Genomic DNA, 10,872 nt, shown 5'->3' on the forward strand with positions numbered 1-10,872 from the left:
TAGTTTCACCCTTCAAAACTACAATCATCTAACCAACCTAGATCATAACAACTCTTCAGAAAGAATTAACTGAAGTCTTTTCCAAGCTAAACTACTTTTTGTTCTTCCTTAGCCTTTCTTCATATGTCAAAACACAGCATCAGTGAAACCTCTTTGTTTATTCTCCTTCACAATGGCACATGTGTGGCAAGACTTGCTGGGGCAGCCTTCCCCAATGCTCATGCTAGTGTAAGACAGTGTACATGGATCCAACCCTCTGTCTGCTAACAGCCCAAACAAGATCTCAGGCTCAGTCTCAATACAGCATTCCAAAGAATCAATAACAGGGCACTGGCATCTGGATGAGATAATATATCCCTCTGCCAATTTCTGATAGAGACATTGATTTCCCTTTATAATACAGAGAATGGAATGAAACTTCGGAAGTGGCATGGACAATTCAGATTACAGACTACAACTAATACTCCCTACGACCTTGAAAATATGGTGTCTGTTTAGATTCAGTATCATGTCATTTGTGTAAACTGATCTTGCTTTCAGTCACTGAAAACCACTAGGAAGGTTTGTACCTAAAATGATCCCATTCAAGGTCTCCCTAAACTTACTCCGAAATTTATTTATTTATTTACATTCTATTGCTGACCATATATGCTTATACATAAGGAGAATTTGAGGATTTTTTTTAATGTTTTTTTATTTTTGAGAGAGAGAGAGAGAGAGAGAGAGAGAGAGAGAGAGAGAGAAGGAGTATGAGTGGGGAAGGGGCAGAAAGAGAGGGAGACACAGAATCTGAAGCAGGCTCCAGGCTCTGAGCTGTCAGCACAGAGTCCAACACGGGGCTTGAACTCATGAGCCATGAGATCATGACCTGAGTCAAAGTTGGATGTTTAAATGACTGAGCAACCCAGGCTCCCCAGAACTTGAGGATTTTTTAGCTCCTTTCTACTTCACTCACCATTCTTCCTCCTCTGGGAGGAATATAAGAGTACTTAACACGTAAGAAGGCTATGATGGTAGATGGTGGAACCTGTAGCGGTAGGAATAAATGTCCTAGATCGGTGCTACTTTCCTTTGCTTTATGAGTTCCTCTTTTTTTAACCATCAAAATGGTAAGACCCACTGAGGCAGGATCAGGATGTAGGCCAGGGAAAGGAGAATACATGACCTGACTGCTATAATCCTACATTCTAGATTTTAAGTGAGTTAGACAGTTGAGAATGCACACACACATATATACACAAATATTCACATATATTCGTGGATGCTTGCACACTATATGTACACACATAACCTATACATACATATACATTCATACATTCACACATTACACACATATGTATGCAGATATGTGTGTGCATATGTATGTACAATATGTTTGTTGTTTTTATATTTCAGTGCAGATCACCAAGGGAACTACTCACTCATTTATTCATATTTCTTGAGTAACCATAAGTTAAGCCAGTAATAAAATAATGATCTGTTTAGGCTTCTGCTCGAGCAAAACTGATAGTCACTAGCCACAGTCGGCAACTTCTATTTTTATTTTTTTTTTTTTTACTTTTTTAAATGTTTGTTTATTTTTGAGAGAGAGAGAGACAGAGACAGAGTGTGAGTGGGGGAGGGGCAGAAAGAGAGGGAGACACAGAATCTGAGCTGTCAGCACAGAGCCCAATGCAGGGCTCCAACTCACAGCCTGCGAGATCATGACCTGAGCTGAAGTCGGACACTCAACCAACCGAGCCACCCAAGCGCCCTTACAGCTTCTATTTTTAATTAAATACAATTAAAAGGTCAGTTCCTTAGATGCACTAGTCACATTTCAAGTGCTCAAAAGCCACATGTGGCTAGTGGCTGCCACATTTAGACAGGCAGATATAGAATATGCCCATTATTGCAGTTCTTTTTGGACAACAGAATCCTATGGTGCCTGTGCATAGCTGCTGAGGAGTCAACAGTGCTGACTAAAGGCAGGAACTATTCACAAATTCTTTACACATAGTAACTCATTTAATTCTCATATTTATTATCAGTCCTCATTTTACAGATGAAGAACCTGAGGCATTGAGAGGCTAAGTAATTTGCCCAAGGAAACAAAGCTATTAAGCCGTGGAGCCAGGATTTCAAATACAGACATTTCTTACATATCAGATCCAAAAAGCACAGTGTCCCGCTGGATAAAGCACAACCTGCACTGCCTTTTTGAATCTAGCCTTGGGGGCTGCACAGTATCGCCTCCACCACACCTAAATCATCAGGCAGTCGCAATCCCACCCAGATTCAAGGAGGGGGCAGAGATCCCATCTCTCGATAGGAAGGTGGCAGGTCACAGAAGAGCATATAGGATGCATACAGGATAGGAGATAGAGATGTGGCTATCTTTATCCAAAGCTACTGGCCACATTTTTGTACTATGTCTTATGCTGGTTATTCTTTATTTTCACCCCCAATCTGCCAGCTCCCACCATCTATCTACTCTGTGCTTGGGAGGCCAACCCCTAGAGATAACATCACCTGAGTGGCTTGCCCAGGGAAGGTCACAAGCAGGAGACCCAATAGCAGGAGGAGAGGAACTCAAGGAGTATACTGCCTATTTCTTCCTTCCTTTGGCACCACATTTCTGGCAGAGGCACACTTCTGGCTACATCTCTGTAAATACAGCTCCTGTGAAAGTGGCCCCTTTTCTACAGATCCAGCTTTCATAGGATTCCAGCAACACTGTATCTGTCCTCTTCCCGTTAAACGCTAGGTGCTAATGGATTTTTTTTTTTGGCCTCAGCAAGTTTCTAACTACCTCAGTATCCTTCGTTTGTTCCTGAACCCTGCCCCAAATTCTGTAAGTAGTTCTTGTGTTAAACATTCTTCATTTCAGTCACTGTCGAGAATTCTGATTGTTATCAGGGCCATAACTGAACAGAGACAGTTCAGGGAACAAATATGAAGAATTAATAACCAAATTTCCATTATCTTCTTCTATGTCTCTGACAGAATTGTTGAATAGAATAATTATGTCCCTCTATCACTATGTTGGGATTGACAGATTTCCAATATACATAGGAACTGGTTGTCTCAAAAGCTATATTCTATTATTCTTTCAAAAAGAACGTTTTTCACAAAAATGAGTGATTCTTTCAAAAGCATTGTTTACATAAACATGCTCATTGTTGTATTTCTGATTTATCATAAAAACAATTTTCTATCCTTCTTATAAAACCAGATCACCTCTCTCTTTTCAAAGTGTTTATAAACAAAATACTAAAAAGTTCTATTGCTCTCATAGCTTTGCTGGAGACTGAAATTAAGCCTACCTATACCTTCCAGAGCTTCATTTTTGCCTATTACATTAAAAAAAGAGTTTTGGGGGCGCCTGGGTGGCTCAGTCGGTTGCGTCCGACTTCGGCTCAGGTCATGTTCTCACAGTTCATGGTTCGAGCCCTACATTGGGCTCTGTGCTGACAGCTCAGAGCCTGGAGCCTGCTTCAGATTCTGTGTCTCACTCTCTCTCTCTGGCCCTCCCCCGCTCACACTCTGTCTCACTCTCTCTCAAAAATAAATAAACATTAAATTTTTTTTGAAAAAATAATAAATAAAATTTAAAAAGGATTTTTTTTTTTTTTTTTTTTTTAGTTTTGGTGCACCAGCCTACTATCCATGTCCCCTCAAAGATGACTAGTGGTGAGGATAATTCCATCTGTAAATTGGCAGTTTATCTTAGATGGTAATAGATCTCATTTTGTAGACCCGAATACCTTTTAGAAAGACCAATCACAAGATCTATCATTTACTGAGTACCAGGTAAGTACCTCAGTGTTTCACTGTGACCTAGCTACCTTTGCTATGTTTCAGTTACTCCTTCTACATATAACAGTATTTAATAAAATAAAGGCTATATATTTTATTTTCATGTTATTTCTTTAAAAAATAACTTTTTTAAAAAAATAGAGAAACTGGACTCTTTTCTCTAAATTTTTTTGCAAGCTGCAGGTCATTTTGGCTCAGCTCTAACACTATTATTACACTATTATTATAATGTTTATCCTTTTTGTGTTTTTGAATCATTGGTCATGTTCCCCTACGTTCCAACATATATATTGACTCTTTGAAGTCAATATCATCTACATTCCCTATGGTCTCTTGAGATTTGGTATCATTTTCTCCTCACTGGATTACTTGAAAACTCAGAACAATACATTGTTTTGTTTTCCATCTCTGCTGATTTATGTTGCCATTTAGAACTTGTCACATCTTCCACCTGGACTCCAAGACTGACAGCAAAAACCGAATCATGTATTTCTTTTTTCCAAATACTTAGCACAGGATTACACAAAAAATATTTAACATGTATTTGTCATGCACTTCCATCGTGGGAATAAAAGAATTAATAATAAGCCAAAGACGCCACTCTTTAAAAAACTTCTGGAGGGGAGTGTGATACATATTCACAAATAATCTAAAGGAAATGAACGCTAAATATGAAAGTAGTGGATCTCAAAGTACTAAAGGGTAATGACAGTATACTTTAGAAGTAATTGTTGAAAGCACCCCAGGGTAAACTGGTCAGTGGGAGAGTTCCACAGAGGAGCAGGCTATCAAAAGGGAGTGGTAGAGACAACAGGCCCAATGGAGAGGACTTTCTTAAATCTGCTTGTCTAACTAACTGTGGTTAATGGTTGTAAAATTCAACTAAATGAAATTCAAGTAGGTAGCTAACTTAAAATTTTTCCAAGTATTGTTTTCAGACTTTAACAAACATTATATCTTTCTTTACCTTAACCTATGCGGCCAGCCAGCTTCTACAAAAGTGGTTCTTAACTTTTTCTAAGTGTCTACACGTGTAGTTATACCCTAACAAGTAGGGCGGGTCCAGGTGTATGGAGGTGAAGCTTACATCCTTATAAAAAAAAAAAACTTACAGAACAAAATTAGAAAGAAAAAAACAAATGTTCATCTAGAAAGAGAAAAGAAATCTCAACAGCTCTTTGGAGCCTTTGAGATCTAGATTCCTTTCTTCTGAGATCTCTTCTGAGATCTTCTGAGATAGCTTTAGGCAATTTACCAGACATGCTAACTTAGAAATGTTTCTGGGGGCAACCTAGAACATCAACAATTTTCAGGAACTTTCAACATTTCCAGAGGCCTAGAGCAAAGGAACATCTGAAGTTTAAATTTCAAATAGCTTCTCCTTAGATCTGCCTCTGACAAAGGGGGCATTTTTAAGAAGGGGCTGGGAAACTTAGATTCTGGGGAAAGAGAAAGCACAGGACAAAACAATCCTAGATGATTGTGATACACAGCTGCCACTCCCAACACTCTCCCTACCCCATGCTGGAAGTTTCACAATGCAGAGCCCTACACCAATACGCCTAGACTCATAGTTTCTTAGAAGGCATTGCAAAGCACTGGCCAATTGTCCTTGGTCTGAACATACAGAATGTGTGGAATATAAAAAGGCAGTGTTAATTTTTTTTACAAGTGTACATAAAATAATTCCAATGCTTTAGGATTTAAACACATTGAAAGGTCAAATTAACTTTTTCAAGAGCACAAAGCTGATACTCTCTGTCTGAACATCTAGAATACAATCGTGCCTACCATTGCATTCAATCCTTAGGGGAGAAAGGAGTTTTGCATATCCCTCTCTGGGGTCACAGTCTGTTTGTTCAACTTGGTAACTTTGAGTTCACTCTCCCAGAATATAGCTGTGGTTAGGAATGCTGCTTTACCTAACACCTCAAGGTAACTAACATGTAAGTACTTCACAGACTTCTTATCAATTAATACACTGTTGTCATCGCAAGTCTTCTATCAGCAGCAACGTTAAGAAACTGGGTTGACATTCTAACAGCCCTGCAAGAAAGGTATTTTTCTTTTCCTAAAAGAAATTACAACCACCGGTCTACAAGCGCCACAAGCCTACCACTAACCATCAGTTTCCCTGCAACTATACTACAAGTTAAGAGGGCCCTTTGGTCCTAGATTTCCCCGGGGAAAGGAAAAACGAAAGCGGCTGGCGGTGGGTTGGGTAGCAGTTGCTGGCCGAAAAATCCTCAACTCCGTAACAGAGGAGCTTCCTGTTGGACCCAGGAACCGTTTTCTCTGAAGAGGGGATTCCCATGCCACCTCTTCTCGCTGGGCTTGAGACTCACCTCGGGTGTCAGTCACCCCGGCCTGAGACCCACAATCAGTAACACTAAATCAGGAATCATTTCTCTAGACTAGAATGAAATCTCTCCCAGAGTTCGGGGCTGGTTGCGCCCGAAAAGAAGCTGCTAGGGCGGGGGCACTTTTCGGGCCACTGCCTCCCTGGTTCGGAAACCGTCCGGATGAGGTGTCCGCGTCAGAGAAGAAAAGGGAAAGAGAAAAAGGGGGGGCGGGGGGGGGGGAAATCACAACTTTGCAGACGCGCAAAGCCAAGGCCGTGCCGAATCGAAGGTCAAAGTGCAGAGGAGGGAGCGGCTGTGGTTCGGAGCCCGGCCCGGACGCAGCCCCGGGTGCAGCCAGCTGCCTGGCGGGGCTGGGCGGCCGGGGGAGACCCCACCCATCTGCAGCTCCGAGCCTCCGCCGGGGACGCGCCAGCGCGCCGGGGCGGCTGCCACACCGCGGTGCCAACTCCTGGAGTTGACTTGGAACTTTCCCGGGACGCGCCGCCGCCGCCGCCCTCACCTTACTGAACACCTCCAGGTCGTCCTCGTCCTCGTCCAGATCCAGCACCTCGGCCTGGAGCAGGGTGGAGGAGCCGCTGCTGCCCAGGAGGGGGGCGTCGACCCCCGGGCTTTCCCCACCGGCGCCCCCAGCCGGGAGGCCGGAGGAGCGCGCCGGAGATGCCAGGCGCTCGCCCTCCATCCCGAGAGTGCGCGCCCGGCCCGCCGCGGCTGCCAGCCCCTCTCCCCCGAGCTTGCCCATTGGCTCCCGCGCATCCTGCACCTCCCCGGCCGGCCCCGCTCCAGCCCCTCGCCCGCTGCGCAGACGCGGAACTGCCGGGGCGAGCGCAGGGCCGGATCGTCCCCACCTGGCCTGGGGCCTGCGGGAGACTCGGGAGTGGGGCTCGCTGGCCCTGGCGAGGGTGGGGAAAGGGCCGCTGTGCACTGCAGGAAAGGCGAGCACTCCCAACTAGGACGGGGGCGTCCTCCCACTGCCCTGGCTCGGGGACTGCCTAGCGTGGGTTTCCGCGGGGGCAGGGGTTTGGGCTTGAGCGACATAGCAAACCATCAACTTCAGGGAATCCGCAAGGAGGCTGGAAGGCAGCCGGCCCATCCGGCCCAGGGAAAAAGCCCATACTGTATTTCCTGTATTTTAAATGGTTGTCTTTCTTCTTGGTTGTGGTTTTGGAGTCTTTTGTTTGTTTTTTTACTAAGGCTAATGCAAAAATAAAAGACCTGAAAAGCACCTCTGTTTTTGTAATTGATTTTTGACCCAGTGACCGGACTGTGTGGTCATCTCGCTGTCAAGCCAGGGAAGTTGGATTTAAAAACTATTTTCAGCCACTTTCCAATGTGCCTTTACTTCTGGAAGTCTTCCTGAAGTTAATGAGCAGGAACGTTTCTAAGAGCCGAGGACAGCGAGCAGGACTGGACCTTGCCACCAAGAAATAATCTTCAAACTTTGTGCTGCCAAGGCGAAGCTATAATTTAGTTGTTGACTGCCTATTATTATTTTTTTAAAAAATACGTTCCAAAAACAATGGAAAATTGAATGCAAATTGATGTATGTTGGGACCATCTCCACGTTTTATTATTTATTGCCCTCAGTCCCAGCCAGCTCTATTCTCCATCTGCCCTGGAAAGAATGTCTAGTAAGTTTGCACATAGTGAAGGAGGAGGCTAGGTCAGACTTGACTCCTGGCAAAATATTTAACCCAATGTTTAGAATTTTTAACTTCATAAAATTGAAAGGTATATATAAGATATTTGGGAGAAATAGAGAATTTCTCTATTTCTTATTAGGGGACAAGGCCTTAATATGTGCTCACTTAGCCATTCAAATGTACCTCCCTTTGTACTTCTTCAGTCAGGCTGCTCAGCTGCCCTGTAAATGTACAGTCTTCTTCCTACACTTTATGGTTCCTGTGCCCATAATACTATTTCCTGCTCATCCTTCAGGAATTAACTAGAGTCCCATCTCTTTCAGGAAGACTTTCCAAATAACACAGCCTGTTCCCAGTTTAGCATTTAATTTTATGCCATCTTATAGACTGTATTTATTTATTTCATGTAAATGTCTTACATTCCTTAGTAAATGATAACATTTCAAGGGTAAGGATCACATTATTTATTAATAAGCCACAGTATCAGATATACTCAAAAAAGGCTCTATCCCAAGGTCTAAAAGGAATACAAGTTATTAAATGACCATTTTTTTCCTCTCTAAGCTCATTCTGGCTAGTGAGAGATTCAAGGTTTTCTAATTGCAGTCTGAACCAGGAAATTCTTAAGGATACTGTGACTCACACAATTGCCAGAAAGCATAGTGACAGGCTCAGAAAATGGGCAGAACAAACCAAGACTACACAGCTTGGATCACAACCAAAACCATGCCAGAGAACTAATGTGAGGACATTGCTGCCACCATTGCTGCACTTTGGATGCTATAGTACCTGTACATACTGCCATGAACACTGAGGTCACTGGACTTTGAGTACTGTCACCAACATGAGTACCACAACTGCCTCTGAGAAGTACCTCTGCTGTTGCTGCCACACACACACACACACACACACACACACACACACACACACACACAAATGCCCCCACAGTCCTCTTTCTTGGTGTTAATAGTTCTAGTTTCAAAAGCCTGGAGGAAGGATCTGCTGGGTCCACCTGCCCAAGTCCCGCAGAGATTTCTAATATAGCTCAGCTTTGCCTCAGGCACTCGGGAATATAGTCCTTAGCTCCCCAAATCTATTCATTACCGGTGCTGTTCCAAGTCTAATATGTCTATTCCTCCCACAGTTCTGCAATCCTGTTGATATTTTGCAACTCATGGACTAAGTTTTTTAATTTAATTACCAACATGCCATGTCTGCTTATTCAATGGCATGAAAAATCCTAAACTGATACATAACAGTCTAAGCTTCCCGTTAAATGGGATCATCACTGGGCTCTATGATGGAAGAATTCTTATTTGGGTGCTAAAGCCTTTAAAATAGCATATTTCAAAATTTTAAGTAATAATACTAAAAGGAGGACAGGGTGCCTGGGTGGCTCAGTCGGTTAAAAGGAGGCCTACCCGGTCCTGTCCCTTGGTTCCTGGACTCTTATTCTGATTATAGGAGAAATAGTATCATATATTAAATTTTGGTTCTGAGAACGTACATCTTGTCAAAAACCTTCCTCTCTCTCTCCCCTCCTCCAGGTGGAATCTCCTGAGACCATAACTGAGTCTTTCATACTACATTCAATCATCCATAAAGTCAACTGGTTCTGGTAATGGAATTCACGATAAGACAAGTCATGCCTTGGGCATTGCCCAGTGGTTTTGTTTCCTCTGCTGGAAGATGATTTAATTGATTAGAAGAAAAATGCTATATGCAAAGTCTGATGGGAAAGCAGTCAGTGAGTTCATGGATGATCATGTTGGGAGAAACTGAGCAGGAAAAGCAAACCCGATGTATCCTTGCCACTAAGGACAAATCATGGTATGCTCTAGAAAGGTAGCAGAGAGTGGACCAAAGTAATTGCTATTGTAGCAAGACGAACACTTAGCCATGGAAGTAGCCAGTTCTCCTTTAGTGCATGGGAAATCCATGTTACTAAGCTGGTGCATAGCATGCATCCCTACCATCATGGCTACTTGGTATGTGAGGCCACGGAACAAGCACAGCAGTACCTGGAAAAGCAACAGCGTTAGCCTCCACAGAACAAGAATTCTTATCAAACATACTATTTGATCATATAAATTCATCAAATGGAGTTTTGAAAAACATTGCCATGGGCTATAAATATGCTTTTATTCTAGGACCATTCCAAGAGGTCCATCCACAGACATTTTCTCAAACCTCCTTGACTTCTGGATCCTACCTTGTTCCTTCTAACAACCAACAACCGTTGGTTCCCACCCAACAACCATTTAGCCCATGTCCTTGAAACAATATAGAATCTTTATCCCAGCCTCACTCCTTTGAAGATTAGTAGCCATTGCTATGTACCATGGAGAGGATTTCTCTATTCCATTTCCCTTTTTCACAGGAATACACTGATTCCTGAATATGATAAGGAACCATCTGTAATTCAGATTTGTAATTTTTACCCCCTAGTTAACTGTTCAAATGGAACTCCCTATGTGATCCTAACAGTATGCCTGTTGGGAGCAAGAGCCAAATACTCATGCAATGTATACTTTTAGGACTATTTTTATACATACCATTTCTACAAAAGTATGGTTTGCTGAAGGCTTATCTAATTTTATGATTTTTTGGTTTAATATAGCACCTATTTCATGATGAGCTGCTCAGGTCACACAGTCGCACAATGTCCCATTCTTAGGTGTTTAGTGTTTGTCAAAATCCCACAGCAAGCCAAGGGCTGGTTTCCCACATGAAAAAAGGAGGGCATGTTTTGCCTTAAAACTTTAGTGTTTTTGATTCTCTTTCAGAACTTATAGGTTCCAGAGAGCATCCTTGTTTCCACAGGCTCATCAATAAAATTATTAATAGTAGCTAATTGGTACCTCCCTTGAGTCAGACACTGTTATTAGTATGTTATGTATGCTCACTCATTTAATTGTCAAAAACACCTTGTGAGAGGTACTATTGTTAACATCCCCATTTTATAGACAAGGAAACTGAAGACCAAAGAGGTTTAGTAACTTACCCAAGGTAAGGAGTAAGTGGTAATTTACTCTCACTGAAAGACAGCATTATGTATGTTGCCTTAAAAA

The 10,872-nt window shown here is 42.6% G+C and overlaps 1 protein-coding gene across 4 annotated transcripts in view; it reads right to left on the bottom strand.

Annotated features, from left to right (window-relative positions):
• SNX7 (sorting nexin 7) overlaps window positions 1–6,874 on the bottom strand; it is a 300,077-nt gene extending 293,203 nt beyond the window's left edge. For all 4 annotated transcript variants that reach the window (XR_007154931.1, XM_047871974.1, XM_047871973.1 and 1 more), the window contains exon 1: window positions 6,661–6,874. Coding sequence is in view for 3 of the 4 variants with exons in the window: in XM_047871974.1 (XP_047727930.1) it covers window positions 6,661–6,840 (180 nt within the window). In the remaining variant the exon portion in view is untranslated. The remainder of the gene's footprint in view (window positions 1–6,660) is intronic.
• Window positions 6,875–10,872: the final 3,998 nt, after the last annotated feature.

This window comes from Prionailurus viverrinus, chromosome C1, assembly GCF_022837055.1.
Source record: "Prionailurus viverrinus isolate Anna chromosome C1, UM_Priviv_1.0, whole genome shotgun sequence".
NCBI classification, from domain to species: Eukaryota; Metazoa; Chordata; class Mammalia; order Carnivora; family Felidae; genus Prionailurus; species Prionailurus viverrinus.